Source organism: Helianthus annuus, chromosome 13 (assembly GCF_002127325.2).
Source record: "Helianthus annuus cultivar XRQ/B chromosome 13, HanXRQr2.0-SUNRISE, whole genome shotgun sequence".
In the NCBI taxonomy this organism is placed as follows: Eukaryota; Viridiplantae; Streptophyta; class Magnoliopsida; order Asterales; family Asteraceae; genus Helianthus; species Helianthus annuus.
This window is the reverse complement of record NC_035445.2, coordinates 31170304-31190169: the sequence shown is the minus strand read 5'-3', so window position 1 is coordinate 31190169 and position 19866 is coordinate 31170304. Positions and strand designations below refer to the sequence as shown.

Here is a 19866-nt window from a genome sequence, read left to right as displayed (position 1 = left end):
CAATTGAAACGAACCGCAAGGACCTACAAGAGCTCTGATGAGATATGTCGCGCATCCACGGACGTATTAGAACAGGAGCAACTCTATCCGACTGAATTCCCGAATCCTTTGACATTCCCAGGTAACCCTCCCCCCCCCCCGACCGTGCTAAAATATTAGTTAAAAAAAGTTTATACTGCCAACTAAAATCTTTAATTATTTGGCATTGTCAGGTATGCCGCCGCATGCTTTGCATTTAAAAGAAGGCCTCCCTATAACGCTTCTACGAAACGTGAACCCCTCGCAAGGCTTATGTAATGGCACACGCCTTATTATAACAGACCTGGGGAAATTGGTTATCAAAGCTAGGATACTTACTGGGTCAAATCATGGAGACACTGCTTTGATACCAAGGATCACCCTTTCATCCACGAAATCGAAATGGGCATTTATTATGAAAAGACAGCAATTCCCAGTAAAGCCATGCTATGCAATGACCATTAATAAAAGCCAAGGCCAATCATTAAAGGTTGTTGGCCTCTATTTGCTCCGACCTGTGTTTAGCCATGGCCAGCTTTACGTCGCACTTTCAAGGGTTACGTCACCTGAAGGTTTAAAGATTGTCATCGTAGAGGACGGCGACGGTGGCATGAAAAACCATACCAGAAACATCGTTTACAAAGAAACGTTTAACAATTTGGCCACATCAGAGCAGCCGGAATAAACAAACAATTGTTCACAGGTAACCGTTCAATGAGTTAATATTAATTGAAAAAATGGATAATACAACTATCTGAATTGACAACATTTTTACTGATATTATACCTTTAGCGTACACTTGTCCTCCATTTTTATATATTCTTGATTATTGACCAATTACCCATATGCCTATACACTAAGATCAAAAAATATAGAGTTTGTTGACAATGAAAGTCTTGACCCGGCTCTTCTTCAACCTGGTCGTATAGATAGGAAGATTGAATTCCCACTTCCTGGCATTAATACAAGAAGGCGTATATTCCAGGTATATTATGTTTTGCCAACCTTGAACAATATATGCATCTCTTCATATACGAGGCTTTAAAAAAGTAATACCATACCGGCATATATATATATATATTTTATGTACTTGTGACTAAATAGTTGTAACACCTCGAAATTTTGAGTCCAATAAAGTATTGACACGTGTCATAAGTTTGCACGTGGTAATAAATACTACAAAAGGACTAAAGTTGACAAACATTGAAAGTATGTGAATTCGAGGGTTTGAAATGTCAACAAGGGATAAATATACTGTATAGTAACCCTAAATGATACTCGTACCTTCAAACGAATGAATCATGGGTCGTATGGAACGAATTATGAAAGAAAGTGAGAGATTACAAACTACAGGGGTTAAATGAGTCAACATGTTTAAGTTATACCTCTGAGTGACCCTTTAACAAACCCGAGACTTTGTAACAGTAAATTTCGCTCACTAGAATATATGATATAAATTTCACAAGGTTCCATTTTAAAACGAGAAAGTTATGATCGAATTCGTATGCGAGGGGTTAAAAGCGTCAACATTGAAAGTTAGGACTTTTCGGGTAGTAATAAACTAACCGAGGACTTAACGGTGCGGGTAAAAGTCACGGGACCCTTATACGTAAATAAAAGAGGCCCAAAACGCAAAGTTACCCATTCGAAACGCCAAAGGCCAAGAGTAATAATTGAAAAGATTTGAAAAATCTTTTTAACAGGTCTCAGGCGGGCCGCGTAAAGGTTACAAAGGACCTTACGCGGGCTGCATTGACCGTAGAAGATATGGGCTTGTCAGAAGGATTCTGGCGGGCCGCGTAAAGGTTAAGGAAACTTTACGCGGGCCGCGTCAATGCCCCAGATGCAGATAATTCGGACAGAAGCACTGTTGAGTGTTTTAACCGACTTATGGACCATTATTAAGAGCATGGGTGCCCCCCTAAACGTCCCCTAGCACTCAGGGACAGTTGTTGATCATCCAAGAACACTTGTAGGCATTGTTGTCAAAGATCTGAGGTGCCTAAACTAGTATAAAAGGGCCTTAAGTTGCAACATTGTTCTTCACATCTTCATCTGCTTTCTTGATCACTTCTGGAGCTCAAGCACTCTCTCTTAGCATCCCTGGTCGTGCATAGGACTCTTGTAAGTATGCTCCACCTTTCTTAGTTAAGTTTTTGCTTAGATATAGCTTAAAAGTCAATCCGTCGTAATTAACGATTGACTTAACAGTTAATCACAAATGGTCCAGTGATTAGCCGAATTAAAGGTAGTTATATGTTGGTAATTATGTGGGCATTAAACCCTTAAAAGGGCACCCTCTGATTCCCACTCTAACTAGTCCAAATGTCGGGTCAAAGTTGCTAGAAAAAGTCAACAGAATGCTAACTTTCGATTTTATGCATAATCAGTAATGTAGATGGCGTGTAACCTATTTTACCACTCATGTAACATGATAATAAGTATATTAACTGATCTAAGCTTGTTTGATCCGACCATTTACTATTTTGACCCGATTCGGAACCGAAAGTCGCAAAGCTTTGACTTTTGCTTTGACTTCAGTTTTGACCCGTTATGGTATGATTTAGATATGCCTTAGGACTCTCTTAGGACCAGGTTACATGATGGTATAACCCTCTGTGACCGGTTCGTTGTTTGTCCGAGTCTTTTGCACATTTCCGTTATATGCTTAAATATTGACCATAACGCCCTTCTTACTTTAAAACGAGAATTTTGGACATGTGAAAGGACAATAACCTTAGTTACTGATTTCTAAGCATGTCCCTAAAATTTCATGTCAATCCGAGGTCTAGAATAGGAGTTATGCTAAATAGCGCAATTACGGAAACTTTAGTAATTAAATGGCGCAATTAGCATAAAACCTATCTAAACCCAAATTTCGACACCAAACCTTTTACACACTGATGTAAAATAATATTTTGGAATTTTTAAAGATTTTTAATTATTTTTGACCTGCTCATAACCTGCGGTTATGGCATTGATTCGGTAAATACCGAATATACCCTTTTCGGACATAACTTGAGTTCTACATGGTATTTTGACCCGAATCCAGTTGCTACTGATTTTAAAAAATAAATAATGTATTTTGAAATTTATAACCTGTTCGTCAAACTCAGATTTCCTGTAGAACTCGGAAACCTCTTTTATAATCTTTAAAATGACCGAAATACCCCTACGGGGCGTATATTGGAATTAAACTCGTTATGGGCATATGGGAAGGTATCCTACTGATACCACAACCTTTTTAGAGCATATTAACTTAGGAACCTGTGTAGGACACTTACGGTTACCCGTTACGCGTTTTAAGCGTCCGGTTCGGTTTATGTAACTAGTTTACATAAACTAGCCAAAACGGGTCAAACCTTGTCGTTTTTATCTCAAAATCCAGAATGTGTTTATATTACCCATATAAAACAAGTCTTCAAACTTGTTGGGTCTAAACCACATTCCATTCCCGGTTTTCGCCTTTCACGCGATTAAACCGTATTTATCCTTTGAAACTGACCGGTCTAAGCTAAGGCTAACTTAAAGACCCGTTAGGATTCTAATAGGTTGTTATAAACCTTCGTTCCAGAATAGGAGACCAGTTAAAGATACTTGCATTTGTTTGTTGAGGTTATTACTTGCTCAGGTAAATACTTTTAACTTATTTTCCGTTATACGGGCTTGGGTTACGGTATATAAAATACCGCTTGGTCGGGCAATTGACCCTAACTCATTAGTAGTTGGGTATTATCAATATGACCCGTTTAAAAAATTGGTTTTGTTGGCTTTACGCCTTTGGGAGCTTAATGACCATGTCCCGGATATCCTTGGCATCATTTTACGAAATGGCCACGACCTTGATACCCGGGTGTAAGCGTACACCCGACAATGTGTCCATAATTATAAAGGTATAACCGTTGGTTTTCCCGCCACGGCTTTATGCTATGTGGCGCGTCTATTAACCTTAAACCCGACACGACCCGGGCGACTGAACGCATAGTGAACATGTAATTCTTTTACAAGAATGATTTATTAATTATCCCAAGTTATAAAGAGTTTGTGCCTTGTGCATTCAAATCAATTTTATTAAACCTTTTACAAAAGTGTCGGTTGAATGTATTTACTAGTGTAAACTGACGTATTTTTCCCAAAAAGATTAAATGCAGGTTCTACACGAAATAGGCTGGCCACTCCTTAGCATCGTTAGAGTCTCGCAAGCTTGGGATGCCATTATTTGTTGAACAATATTTCTATTTTATTTTGATCCCCTGTGGATTTATTTCGACTACTTGTGATACTTGGATATTACATTCGATGGTTGAAATATAATCTATCTTTATGCTTCCGCTGTGCATTTAAATATTGTGTGGTTTGACTATATTGTTGCCAACTACATCACGGTAATCCCCCACCGGGCCCACCGGTGAAACGTGTGGAAATCGGGGTGTGACAATAGTTACATTTTACTAACAACTTTGCCAATGTATATCAAACATTCAAGCGATATTTTACATAAACAGTCTTTTGTAACAGAAAAATGCAAACGCCTTATAAAAGCTTCTTCTAAAAAACGCACAACGAAGCAACATTGACGAATGGAGAAATAGGTGCAAGTTAGTAAGTGGTTGCCTTTTTCCGAACCATGACGAACTTTGATATATATTTCTTGACAGAGAGGTACTTTCGCTTCCGTGTAGGCTATGTATACTAATACGCTATTTCTCTCAAATATACGTTCCGTGCACATACCTATAATGCTCAGAGTAAAACCTCTGTGTGTGACGCATGTAGATCAGAAGAAAAATAGTTTGCTACAATTAATATTCATAGGTTACTATTGGTTTGTGTTGGCTGCAACTTCTTTAAAACAAAGAAGTCTCCCTGAAATCTGTTGGTGACGTGTTCTCTAACCAATAAACTGTGAAGGCTGATGCAGTATATTTATAGCAGAGCTGTTACAAAGGCACAACCCTCCTCCGTTTCACAAACACTAGCAGCACTTCGATCATTTTTTTACCCAGCCTCATCCATCCGTACCTATCGGCGGCCGCCACCACCACACATCGGGTAAATGGTCAGTCTTCTTCTTCGATGCTTCAAATAAAATTTGTTCTCATGGTTCCACTAGAAATACTTTTTAAAAAAATAATTGTTAGGTGTGATTGTGGCATATTAACCAACTAAAATGTCCCAGGCCTATGTAATATTTTATAATTGTTCATGTTTTTTTTTTTTCAAATTAGGAGTCAAATGGAACATATATACATCCTGGTTACATATAAGTGATATTTGTTCCAGACAGCTTGAAATAGGAGGTAATAGTTAAGAAAAAATAAAAATTTCACTGAATAATTACTAAGTATCATAATTGTTAAATTTAACTAAAATTGGAAAAAAAATTCACCAAATAGTAACCAATATTCATATATGTTTCATTTGCCCCTCATTAACTTTTAAGACTTACATTGCAAAAAAAAATAAAATAAAATTGGGAATCACCTAAAGAACAAAACTTTGTGCTTATTTAGAACCCTTGGCTACTTACATGTATGATCTAAGTTACTAAATACTACATAGAGCCTAAAAGCTCCATAGATTTCCATTTTGGGATGTATATGGTAACATGTTACTTCCACTCTTTATTTTTAATGAAATGTGATGTAACAATTGGCACAATGTTTGATGATTGGTGAAGTTGGCAAAAACAACAGATTTGCAGCAGATAATATTAATTAATGTAACATTTCTATGCAGGTGAAGAGCTAACACTAAATTACAATTATATCTCTGATTACTAATGTGCCTATTTACTAATGTGCCTTTACATTGACTTGAGGGTTATGTTAATGTGATTAATAATCACATTAATAACAGACTGCACATTAATAACATCGGCTAATCATCTGCCCATAACAGTTCTGTATTAAATTTTGAATTAAACAACATTATCCATTCCAAAAGACTATTTAAATTACTATATAAATCAGTCTCCACATTGCAGGTCATACTCGCCTTCTCTTCAACAACCTGTAGTTGCTGGATCTACACGTGACGCCATGTCAGGGACAAGACTGTCGCCGGCTATTCAGAAAAATGGACCACCCTAGAAGCCATCTTGAACCACGGAAGAAGAAACGTGCAACACACGGTATGCCCCCTACGAAACTATATGCTTTCTTTTAATATAGCGCATCCAAATAGCATATTTACAGAGTACTGATAATTTATGCAGAGTGCTGAATTCACCTATCATGTTCAAGTTAAGCGCATACGCAATAACCAGGAGTGGTTCACGCTGACATGTGGCGGTGGAGGCTGCATGAAAGGTGTGGTCCGTGAAGACAACAATATGTGGTGTGATGGGTGCGAAAACCCCGTTCTCTTCCCGAGAGCAAGGTTAGTTTCTAAAAGTGTGTAGTTATGTTAATTTGTGGCAATCTTCATGCAGACAAATAAATTGACCCTTTTATTACAAACCTTGCACAGTTTCTGGCTAGAACTCGAGGTGTTTGATTCAACAGCTGAATCTGTCGTTGTCTGCTTTGATGACACCACCCAACGCTTGACAAAGGCCACTGCTCATGGTATACTCACAGCAGAGTCTGGCCTATCAGTCGTCTACAACCTTTATTCCACCGACATCCAAGATAAGTTCACTCCGGTGATGATAAGAAACCTCGACGGCAGCATTTCAGCACTGCCGAATTGTTTGCAGTCTCTTGTGAGCAGCACTCAGACCCTCCAGCTTGATTCATGTACGTACTATGATCATGGTTCTTTTGAAAGCTTTAACTTCAAGAATGTTCTTCTAGACGGAGACGGCTGTGGGTGCGTCGTTGGTTCTTCCACACCTCCTTCGCTCCCTAATAAAGAAAATTCGGTAGTGCCGATACCGACACCAGTTAAGCACGTTGAAACGACCGTAAGGCATATCTCGGTTTATCATTGATTTTGACTTCAAAATAGTTTTGGTATTTTGCTTCATAGGAGGTGTTTCACCTAGCTTTTTTAAGCAAGCTTATAGCTTTTTTAAGTCGTCTAGAAAAGTTCCCGTTTATTCCTTCGCATGACTACTTATGCAGATTCGGATTCAGAAGAGAACGTTGGCGATGATCCACGTGAAAGGTACACCGTTTGGATACAAACATACACCTTTAGATTTCACTTTTATAGTGTTAGTAGTAACTCATTAAATTTCAGATGCCATTTAACATTTAATTCGCCTTTATTGCAAAGAAACTACCAAAGTCCATTTAACAGTTTCATTTGACTTTATTCTTAGTTAGGCTGCATACATTAGATAAAAAAATGCATAACCTACCACTTTTTAACAGTCTTCCTTTCGTTAATTCACTGCAGGCAGTCGACTGGTTATGGGATTGGGGATGACAGTGCCATGCGTTAACTAAAGTTCGGTCCATGTGTTATCCAATAAGACAGGGAGGCGTGCGAGAGCTACTGCATTTTCCCATTTATGTTTCATGTTTTTGATTTTGGAAGACATCTTTTTCCCTTATTTTTTTGGCATACGAGTTATGCCAACAGAACAAATTACGATCCATGGTTTAATAAAGTTTTAGCATGCCTCTTTATATGAGTCTTTGTCTTACGTACACTGTTACTACAGATTGCTCGCTTTGCCTTTTGGGTTATTATATCTCAACAATTATTATGTGGTTTTACTTTGTTTGATATAATTAAGTTGTTTAGCTTAACATGAGACCAGCTAATTTGTTACGACCCGTTTAACCTGTTAGTTACAACCCTTCCCCCTGTATTGTTTAACCTGTTATATTCAAGTTTTCAACTTTAATGTGGAACCTTTGGTTTGACTTTAGACAGTCAAAATACTCTCATTTTTAGCTTATATATTTAATATTTACTGCAATTTAATTGAAATAGCTCTAGCACGGGATTTCTGGACTCTGAGATACACTACAAGTTTAGCAAATGGTAGTCTTGAGGTAAGTTTATTGTACCATTGACGGTTCACCATTATCTTTAGAAATTTAATTCTGATGTATATATTGCTTCTTTAAATAACTGAGAAATAGAGACGAAACGAGTTGGTTAACGGGTATTAAAACAACATCACAGGACTATAAGCACAATGACAATTGTCACAAATAAAGGACTACATTGTACCTATGCTTCAACTAAAAATAAAATTTAATTAAATGGACTAAACAACTGCATTAAGTTTGAGACCAGGGTAAAAATCTAAAACATCATTTTTGTTTATTTTTTACTTTTTTAACCAGATGTGTTGCAGGCATCTGAAAATGTTACCCTGAAGTCGGTACACAAGATTGGCAAGCTGGAGTGACATACGTGTCCAGGTAACACTTTTTAAGTCCTGCATACCCTATTTATTAAGTATTGGGTTAATTTTAATAAATTTTAGTAAATAAATATATAGATTATATAACTAAACATTTGAAGAACTGTTAGGATTTGTTAATTTTGTTGGTTTATAAACTGCTTTCTGATCTATAAAAGGGAACAAAACCTGCAATTTGACTTTTAGATGTCAAAACTGAATTTATATGTATATGTGTAGGGTAAAGTTATTGTAAAAAAGGTGATTTTTGTGAGAAAGGTAAGAAAGAATATAAACCATTAGATCATTGATCTAATGGTTAAGATTAGAATGGCAATATTGTAATTAAAATAGTGTTTTTTAAATACTGATTTGATTTGATAGGGGTAAAATAGGGCTTTCATACACTTTCAAAATCAATAACCGTACCTATTGTAACCAGATTTCTCTGTCAGTCATAGCGATTGTTACGGCCGGAAAAACAGGGGTTTTTCTTTCCAACAAAGATTATAATCTTCATCAGATTACAATGAGCCCTAAAATTGAGTTCGTAACGGAGGACGAAGAAGAAGATGGATGATTCAAATCCAAAAGACACCACAATCTGACAGCTTAAACTACCAAAGATCAAGAACACAACGATTTTACAAAAGGTTCGTCGGTCTTATTTGATTGTTTTGAAGTTTAATGGTGTTTTCTGTAATGTATGATTGTGTTTGAAGTTTAATTGTGTTTTCGATCGTCGAATGGTGTTAAAACTAGGGTTTAGTTGAACAAGAGTATTTATTATAATGGTGTTTTATTTATGTTGGTTGTTGATGAGCAGGGTGTTTTTTATATATCATGATATATAGTTCATGTCTAGTTTGATATGGTGATGCATGGTGTTTTTTAAAAAATTGTGGTATTATATGGTGTTTTTAAACATATGTAGGGTGTTATTTATTCTATTGTTTACAGTTATGGTGTTATATGGTGTTATTAAGTAGTTTCGGTTGAAGATAAGATTTATGGCTGTATGTATGGTGTTATTTATAAAATTACATGGTGTTTTTGTTAGGCTTGGGGTTGAAAATATGAAATTCTTGATTTGAATGGTGTTATACATGTTGTTGCTGGCCTATATGGTGTTATATAGTGTTGTTAAACATAATATGGTTTTGTATGGTGTTTTTAAACATACTAAGTAATTAAATATGTATGGTGTTATTTATAATGTTACATGGTGTTTTGTTGCTTGCCTATATGGTGCTATATGGTGTTGTTAAACATAATATGGTTTTGTATGCTTGCCAAGTGAAGATATGATTTATGTTTGCATGTATGGTGTTATGTTTAAGTGTCTGTTGAAGTGTTTCTATTGTTAAGTACTTATTTACTAAAACAAATATTAAAAATTATTGTAGATCGGTTGCGAGACCCGGATGACGATTTTGTCGACACCCCACCGGGTAAGCGACGGAAATCAGGTGCGAAAAGAGGACCTTCTCGTGGAATGCATCAACCAGTGACACAACCATATAAACCATTCACGGGTGTACGGATCAGGTGATGTTTGGTTATAAGGTGATATTTGGTTATAAGGTGACATGAAATTGGATTTGGGTCAACAATCTGCGTAAGAAGTACCTCTAAAAAATGCTGCTAAGCGCCGGGAACACGGAACGGGGCCAAGTGGAACGAGAAGTACAAGAATACGCACTTTTGGACGAGGATGAAAGGGTGAGTATGGAAGACAATGCAATCGATCGGATTGCTGAAAGGTTGGGAGCTGCCGTGTAGGTGGACAACAAAAAAAAGTTAAACTTTTTGTTAGAAGACAATCTTTTTTGGGAAATTTAGATTATATGATGTGTTAGCGTTTTGGCAAAGTTGTGATTATGGTATAATTTGACTATGTAAAGCCTTATTACAATCGTAAGCTGTTTCTGTTTTACATCTTTTTATTCTGGTGTTTTAATGAATTTATATTGCGATTTTCGTCACAAAAAGAAAGTGTATTGTTAGTTATGTATAAAAAACATACCAACTGCTTTGCACAAATAAGACACTATTGGCAAGTAAATAACACCATAAAGCTTCACATACATAAATAAACAACATGAACATATCAAACACATATTAATAAACCATTGCAACTAATAAAACACACAGAACAAAAAAATAACACCACAGGTTAAAAAAAACATTTTAGTGTGCAGACAAATAACACCATTAACCTTGCAGCATACATAATAAAACACTCTGAACAAAAATTAACAGCACTGGTTAACAAAAAAATTATGTGTGCATACAAATAACACCATTAAACTTGAAACATACATAATAAAACACCCTGAAGCCATTGCATACTTCTGATAAAAGAGGAATGCATTGTTCACCGTATCAAAGGTCATCTTATCCTTCGGCTTAATCGATTCATCTACCTCCGGTAAATAAGTCCTCTTACCGGAGTTTGGAGACATGTAGTTTCCCAACCGGCTGATAAGTATGAAAGCCTGCGAAAAAAAGTAAAATTGAATGATTATAGAGTAAAAAACACCACAAAATAATACATAGAAAATAACACCACAAAACAACAAATCAACTTTATAAAAATAAACTGTTATAAAAAACACCCTCCATTTAGATGAAAAAACACCATGTACGTATAAAAACCTGTAAATAACATCACATGCAAAAAAACACCCTGAAAAACCCTGTAAATAACATCACATATAGAAAAACACCATGTCTGATATAAAAAACACATACCAACTTCAACTTCACTAAATATACATAAAAAACACCATGCACATATAAAACACCCTGCAAGGGTTACACGTGGTGTCATTACAAAAATTACATATAGTAAAGTAACACACATGCAAAAACACCATACACTGTAACAGAGCAAAAACACCACACCTAATATGCAAAAACTCCCATGCAAAAAAACACCATACAAAGTTACGAACTGGTGTTCTTGAAAATTCGAAACATACCTGATGATTGAAAAATTGACAATTACAATTAAACAAACTGGTGTTCTTGAATATTGATTACAATTACATAATAAACGAAAAACAAATCATACAGAATTACTTTGATCGTCGTTCTCCATGAAGAAAGAAAATATGAATCAGATTAAAGATTGTATGCGTATGGAATCTGTATGCGTATAGAGGATGATATTTTATAATGATTTAGAAGATGAGATTTTATAACGATTTAGAGGATGAGATTTTATAATGATTTAGATGATAATTATATTCAAAATCGAATTCCCTAAAAAACCTCAGGAAAATCGGTTACAAAAGATTTATCCTTAATTAGGTTTATTGGTATAATTACTAATATAACCTTGATCTAATCTAATTAATATGGAATGATCTAATGGCTGAGATTCTTTCTCACCTTTCTCACACTTTAGGCCTTTTTTACAGGAACCTTTACCTATATATATATATATAACATCTATTTTACACCATCTAAAACAATGAAAAAGAAAAAATAAAAAATAAAAATAAAAATTTTGAAAATTGTGACGTCTTTTGAAGAGGGTTGAGAAACCACACGTCCATAGATTTGAAGTTTTGTGAGACCACATGTGGTGGGGCGCAAACCTCTCTCAAAGCGTCTTAAAAACGCGGGGGAACACTGTACCCTCGGGTGTTTTGGGCCTTTTTTGACTGGTGGTGCTACCACAAAGCGCAGAATGAGGAGTGGACTTTGGTCAAAATAACCATGGTCAAACGGCTAACTTAAAAAAAAAACGGTTTTTGTTTTAAAAATCTATACTATATTCGCACTTTCGTACCGTGTCACGCACTATCTATATCAGTCGTCGTTACAGGAAAAAACAATAACTATTATGCATGTCGTGCATCGCACGGGTATTCCCCCTAGTCTTATATATAACTTAGTTATTTTTCATAATTTTATAAATAGTAATTATTATTATTATTTAATTTTATATTTAATAAGTTAATTAAACAGTAAGTTTGTTTAGCCTCGTAAGCCGGTTTGAGGTTTGAGCCCGATAAACATAACTTAAGTTGATGCTTGTTTACTAGACAACTTTTATATTTAATAAGTTAATTAAAAGAGTAGCCTTGTTGAGGCCCGTAAGCCGATTCGAGCGCAATAAACATAACTTGAGCTGAGGCTTATTTACTAGGCGGCTCGTAACTGGAGTAACAAATAAGAAGCCAAAGTTTCAACACCACCTCTGTTTCCACGTATCCATCGTTCTAGGTTTAATTTGCTCCTTTTTCTATCACTTCTAGGGTTTCTACTATAGTTCATGTGTCAATTAATTGGTTTTTGTATCACAACAGATCAAAATGGTGGATTCTGCAAACAGCACTAATGACTTGTCATCGGAGATGGAGGTAGATGCTTTCAGAAGACTTTTTCCGTTACGGTTTCACGAGCGTCACTTGCTGGAGTCCGTACGACCGGATGCAAGGCCACTTGGTAAAGCTAGAGACACTTCATTGGCTCTAGGTTTGTTTATAACTTTTGATTGTCTAATTATTTTCTTATATGTTTTGATCTACATTTGTGTTAATTGTTGGATTTAATTGTGTGATTTAGGGGCTGTGGGTTCTGCAGATGGATCAGCATTGGCAAAGATTGGCTGCACTGTAATTTCCTTTTCATTTACTTATTTTTTTTTTTAATAGTTTGGATGTGCATTTTGGAAGTGACTATACTACAAGACCATGTGTAGTGGTTTGACTAAAAAGCGAAAAAGTCATAGCTACGTAGGTGGTGGGGCTGTAACTAACTAAACCCTCGAAAGTGTGTAGTGGTTTGACTAAAAGTTAAATAAAAGAAAAAATAATAGTAATGAAGTGTGTTTGATACTTTGATTGTGATCGGTGAAAACTTGGTGGACCCCATTATTCTAACCATCATGCTCGTTATTGGAGAAGAGGGGCGTGAGCCGCTTGGTGCCCCAGCGTAATGGTTTGGCAGGCGTTATGTTGCTGAGGTGGATGGGGCGCTAGCCCAATACGGCAATACGTCTGGTCTAAGAAATAGTGTTTTGATATGCTTTTGTTGTTTGATGTTGTAGTAATCAGATTGTTTGGTTGTATGTGGGTGTTCAACAAAGTCCTACTATTCAAGATTCTTTTGACATAAAATCATGGTAGTCGAAGGCGCATGGCACTTAAAGCAAGGCGCACAACATAAGCATACCATTTTTAGGGGTTTTAGACATGTTTTAGCCTGGTTTACTTTAGGGCTGGTTTCAGGTCATTTTTAGATGTTTCAGACCAGTTTTGGCAGTTGGGACCGGAATTTTCAGAAGGCGTTTTTGGTTTACCTCACCCCTTTGATACCTTTGACTACCTAGCATAAAACGGCCAAAGGGGTGTCCTTGTCTTGGTTTTAAAAAGCGACAGGTTTTAAAACCGAGACGCGAAGCGCACCGCTTTTCGCAAATAATTATATAATTTTTATATATTTCCTATAGCTTTCTACCATCATTTACCCAGTATTTAGAGACAAGTAAGCTGTATATATGTTTTAATTTGGAAATTACATACATGTATAACCTGAATAGCATGCTTTACAACAGCCTGCTGCGCAAAAAATATGGGAAATACATGAGGCTTACGCCTCAGGGTCAAGAAAAGAATAAAAGCTTTTTTTTTTTTTTTTTTTAAATTAGGTTCATCATTCATGGAAGGCGTAATTAGGTAAAATTAGTTTATCCTTTTATAATAAGTTTTTGTTGAAGCTCGTATGATACCGACCAATCGAAACTAATTAAATGACCCCTAAGAAGCAAAATATATTTATGTAAAAATTTAAAATCAGTTTCATCACTAAATCCAAACACCCCTTTGATTAAAAGGGGGGGGGGGGGTTACTAAACTGCCCTTTGCTGTGTTGTTCGTGCAGACTATGTTAGCCGCCATTAAAATGGAAGTCATGACGCCTGCAAACGAAACACCAGATGAAGGCTGCATAGGTTCAACTACACTGCATTCTATGTTTATCATCTTGTCTGTCTTTTTGTTCCAACTGTATTATCACTCAGTCTCGTATATTTGATTATTTTATCTTTTCGTTTACCAGCCATAGAATTCCACATGCCCGCGATCTGTTCACCAATTGTTAGGCCTGGCAGGCCTGCTGAGGCTGCACCTGTAGTGTCAAAGCAGTTATCCGACACTATTTTAAGGTAAATATATTGTTCTTCTACCTGTATTTGAAACTATTACAGGTAGAAGCAGCTTAATTTCATGGTGAATCTAAAGGAAGTAATTCAAGTATATTCATGAAGTTGTTTGTAGTTTATTTCATTTTTATAGAATAGAGTATTTAGTAAAGTACACGGATGGTCCCTGTGGTTTACCGTTTTCCAAAAATTTGGATGTGGTTCCTAGCTTTTCAAAAGTACACAGATGGTCCATGTGATTTGCACTTTGTTACACATTTTATCCCCAGATTTTTCCAAAAGTACATGGATGGTCCCTCTGGTTTGCACTTTGTAACGCATTTAGTCCCTAACTTGGACATGCTAAAACCTGTATATTTGTTGGCTGGGGACTAAATGCGTCACAAAGCGCAAACCACAGGGACCATCCGTGTACTTTTGAAAAGATAGGGACCAAATCCAAATTTTGGTAAACTTACAGGGACCATTCGTGTATTTTATAGAATATATATGCTAACTACATCAAATATTATGTTGAAAGATTATGCAATATGTTTAGTTTTTATTACTTGTGAACATAACTCAATATCTGTTTTTATTAAATAACGTTAAAAGTAGAATAGTAGATACATGCCTCTTTAACGGAATTTGTTTCTTGCAGTTCTGGGATGATCGATTTAAAAGAGTTGTCATTGGTCAGTGGCAAAGCTGCTTGGATGGCATACCTGGTACCATTTCTAATAATTCCTCTTCACTCGTTATATATACAATAACTCATAACACTTATTTGTTGTATAAACAATAAAAATTGCGCACGTCTCCCTTTATGTTTTCTTCTTATTGTTTCAAATCTTATGTTCCCCTACCCGGCAATCTCTCATTTTCTGAATAAGCATATATCTATAATCATGGAACTTTTTGTTTCCGTTTTAATTGTTTTTATATATATCGACGTGGGTAATATATTTATATACAGTGGGGTGGTAAATTTTTGACGTATTAAAAAAAAAAAACTTATTTTTTTAGGATATATACTGTTTGGATGCTGATGGTGCCCTATTTGACGCTGCCTTACTTGCTGCAGCTGCTGCCTTCTCCCATTGTAAGTGGTATTCTTTAGTCAACTTTCTGGTCAAACAGTGGTCAATTTACAACTTCATAATTTCATAAAAGTATCATTGTACTCTGTGTGTGTGTGTGTGTATGTTGTTTAAGATTCTGTGGTTCCAAATTAATAGACTATATATCATTGGTAAAGTCAGTTAACTTATTTATACAATTTAGTGACAATGGTTTATATACATTAATGATTTTTATAGTGCAAATCCCGGTGGTGTCATTGAACGATGAAGGAAGAATTGTGGTTGTTTCTAAGGGAGAAAAACTCAAAAACAAACCCGTAAACGAGGAGAAAAGAAAGCTTAAGTTGAGGAGCATTCCTTTCGCGTTAACTTGCATAATTCACAAGAATTACATCCTGGCTGATCCAACGGCTGAGGAAGAATCCATCATGGAAACACTAATAACCATTGTATTGGATTCGTCATGTCAACTCGTGTCTCTTTACAAACCAGGTGGTCCCGCTCTTGCATATGAGTCCATAATCCAGGTCAGATTACAACTTCAGTCATCCCTTTTGAGGTTTACAGTATTTATTATATCTTTTGACATGTCAACACTTTTTGTCTCTTTGTTTGAGTTTATAAATAGTTAACGTGCTAAAACATTATTGCAAAAACCACATTATTTGCCCTAGAGTTGCCAAGATGGGTGGGTTAGCGTTTGGCAAGGTTTCGATGATACGTTTATCGAGCTCTGTGAAACGGGTCAAATTATAGCACTGGTTGAAACGGGCAGGGTTGGGTTGGGTTTGGTTGACCCACAAAACAGTTTTTTTTTTTCTTTTTATGTAGCAAACTAATTTGTTAATTAATATCAAACAAATCTGATTTTTTGAATATGACGATTTAGGAGGATGTATGCCATTAGAAATGGACTTTATATGACTGTCAACCTGCTCGATCCATTTCCCTTATAGAAACCTTTTATGATTTGACCCGTTTGAGAAAACAATTTAGGAGGTTGTAAGCATTTGAACGCAACATGACCCATTTCTCTTTTGTATACATATACTTTTTCTTCTCTTCTACGTGTTTGATCTGTTATTTATAACATACAACGAGGATTATCCTGTTTTTTATATAAACGGGTTGAAATTGCCACCTCTGAAGTCAATAATCTATGTACATATTTGTTATACGCGTATGGGTGCAGGATTGTATTGCATTGTCGAGACAAAGACTGAGGGAGCTTCAGACAATCCTGAATGAAGCCATGTGTGATATGGAAGTTGATTAAAAAGGGATATCATTTGTTCTTTTTATTAGACTTCAATTGGGTAATTACTTTTTCCAGAGCGTTAGTTCTTCAATGACTTGTACGTTATGCAAGGAAGCTTGTACATTGCTATGGATCCGGGGTTTTCTCGTAGCTCTGTAAACTGATGGCCTTCAAATTTTGGAATGTGAGTTGGGATAGAACTGGAATAATTGATAGATTTATGGTTATTTTATGAATTCATATAAAAGAGAGATTATTATTCTGTCATTAAATGTATATCCTAATTGTGATTGATAAATGTATTGAAGAAGGAAATATCTGTCGGGAATACATATCATAGCTACTGATATATTGCAAACAAACATCGTTAGACTCGCCTTGGGAAAAGGGGTCTTAACGTGACCACTCTCTGGCGTGAGAATAAGTATTGACTTCTTGAGTGCAAATAATGTAAAGTATAAAGTTTATCATGGAGTATTAATAACAGGTGAATTAGGATTTTAATGTCCCTATTTTCTGGTTGTGCGCCTTTCGTAAGTGGCATGCTGACGTGTGCAATTGATTGCCGAGTATTGAGTGTGGTTAATTGTGTGCGAACTTCTACCATCCTGGCCTCGCGAAGAAATTGTTCATACAAGCGCATACCACCACTCATTTAGCCTGATAATAGGTAGAGGGGCTTGTGTAGGTGTTGAGACGAGGACACAATAGGATAACTAGGCGTGGTCATCATATAAATTTGGATGGAAGAGATCCATTGGGTGGTGTTTGATAAAACTGGGGAGGATACATGCGGGTAAGGGGGTGATTACGGGCGCACTGCTAGTGACATTATAATTATGTAGGAATTTTGTGATAGTGACACATTAGTTCTACTGGAGTTGTAATGCTCTATCTCGTTTATATCAATATTTTAAATAATTGGATATTTTAAAGCCCTGATTAAGCCAAAGGTCTGATGAAAAAGACCAAACATATGTATAGCCAAACAGATGTTTGGACAACTTCAACAGAGGATAGCTTAGACAGTGGCTTCTCAATGTAACAGTACTTATCTTATCAATGTTTAGTTTAGCCTAGATCAGATGTCAGGATTTTCATAGATGTTTGTAACATCTATGGAATCTTTTCTATTAAGAATGTTAGATGTCACTATCAGGGTGACGTCAGCAATCACTCAAATCCCCGTTAATTTATTTTAATTACCAAATCCATTTTTGGGATATTACAAAAATAATCTCTCCATCAACTCATCTCAAGTGGTGAAGTTAACAAAGATTTTGATTTTGTCCCCAAAGAGAAGGGAAAAATCACATGCCTAATTGCATCCAATGAAAAGTACATCGCATGTGATGCTTAGCTTCACTTCAGTCCAAAAGGTTTAGCCTTCTTATTGGGTTGGGTTAATTTTGTGATTGTTGATTATATGAAATGTGACAAGAATCGTGATTTTTTATCTTGTAAATCACCACATTTGCACCATAATGATCTCTTAGACATCAAACACATGAAGGCCTTCTTAAGATCACCGATATTGCATTAGCCATCATCAAGAAGTAGAATTTTGATCATAGTTAAACCCGAGGTTTACAATTATGAAAACCGACATGCCGATATTTTTCTAATCAAATTGTCATTTTTATTAATTGCGTTTTTGTTGAAAAATGATTAACAAATGTGTGAATTGTAGACATTAATTCACACGTTTACTTGGTCATTTAATTTTAATTTTAGGTTGTTATTGAAAATTTTCAAAAGTTAGCCATATGAGCCAAATTTATTTCTTTTTTATAATAACAAGTATCTATATATAATCTAAAATTTAGTTACATGTTCTGTTTTAAAATCAACATTTATGATGTTTTAAATGCAGTACTTAAAATAATATTGATTAAAATAATATATTACAAAATCATAAGTCATCGACTCTCAACCTCTAAAGCTGTGGAAGAAGCCATCGACTCTCAACCTCTAAACAAGATCCAATCGCAGGTACGATTGACATACGTATGCATCCAAATTTGTGTGAAACGAATGAAAAAGATTGTTTCTTAGTGTGAAACGATCCTGTTATACATTGAAGGGGAAGAAAATATGGAGATCCAATATTAGCTCCGAAGATATGCTCACTGAAGTTCCGAGCGATTCTCTGTTCTTCGTCGATAAATCCAAAGGTTAGATTAATAGCTTAATTACTTGGCTTAATTATAGCTTAATTACTTGAATATTAAGAGTTTAATTACTTGGACATTATTGTAAATTGAACGACGCACGTCAGGTGTTTGTTAAAATGCTCGACTGAAAATTAAATTGGATTTCGATGACATAATTAACATAAAAAATAAAGTATATGAATTACAATTACAAAGTATATCATCTTTAATTTTTTAACTACCGATTAATCATAGTTTGTGTTACAATAAACTTAGTATGTATGACTTGATCAAAAATTTGTTAATTATAGATCTGTTTTAATCTGTTTAAATCAAATCAGTGTTTGTTATATTGAAAGCTTAGTTTCAAAGGATTGGTTTTAGAGCAGGTAGTAATCGTTGATGATGGAAGTAAGGATGGAACAAAATCAGGGGCAGTTGACTTTGTGAGGAAGTATTTGTGCTCCTATGCATGAATCATGGCAAATGAGAAGGTATAAGAAAAGTGACTTTAGTTTATATGATTTGGTTAAATCATGCTTCGTCTTCTATATTTTTTTTATTTTATTCAAGAAAAGTGATTAACACTCATAGTTTTTAAGTTAGTAAGTTAATGGTGTTCAAAGAGTGAAGTTAGATAAAAAAAAAGAAAAAGGTATAAGTTTTATTTTTAACAGTCATACTTTTTAAGTTAGTAAGTTAATGGTGTTTTATGTTTTATTAGGGAGTTTTTTTAGTTAGTAAGTTAATGGTGTTTTATGTTTTATTATTTTATTAATTATGGAAGTACTGAATTTATTTTGAGATTTAGAAATGTGTTAGGTGTTGGTTCAATATCTTTCTTTTTTTCCAATATTGAAATTGTGTCATTATATCATATTATTTCATAAGTAAGA

General features: G+C 35.4%; 1 protein-coding gene across 1 annotated transcript; it reads left to right on the top strand.

Annotated features, from left to right (window-relative positions):
* Nucleotides 1-12408: 12408 nt before the first annotated feature.
* Nucleotides 12409-17089, top strand: LOC110865467 (exosome complex component RRP43). The gene is made up of 9 exons (XM_022114718.2): nt 12409-12559; nt 12643-12811; nt 12902-12951; nt 14219-14288; nt 14396-14501; nt 15139-15205; nt 15504-15579; nt 15797-16086; nt 16752-17089. The coding sequence occupies exons 2-9, from the start codon at nt 12649-12651 to the stop codon at nt 16833-16835; spliced, it is 906 nt and encodes a 301-aa protein (XP_021970410.1). The 5' UTR covers nt 12409-12559; nt 12643-12648; the 3' UTR covers nt 16836-17089.
* The last annotated feature ends 2777 nt before the right edge of the window (nt 17090-19866 follow it).

Bases quoted from the DNA above. Each gene is read 5' to 3' on its own strand.
- LOC110865467 (XM_022114718.2), top strand. From the start codon at position 12,649: ATGGTGGATTCTGCAAACAGCACTAATGACTTGTCATCGGAGATGGAG. The intron at 14,502-15,138 runs GTAAATATATTG...TGTTTCTTGCAG, and splicing joins TTATCCGACACTATTTTAAG to TTCTGGGATGATCGATTTAA. The intron at 15,580-15,796 runs GTAAGTGGTATT...TGATTTTTATAG, and splicing joins AGCTGCTGCCTTCTCCCATT to TGCAAATCCCGGTGGTGTCA.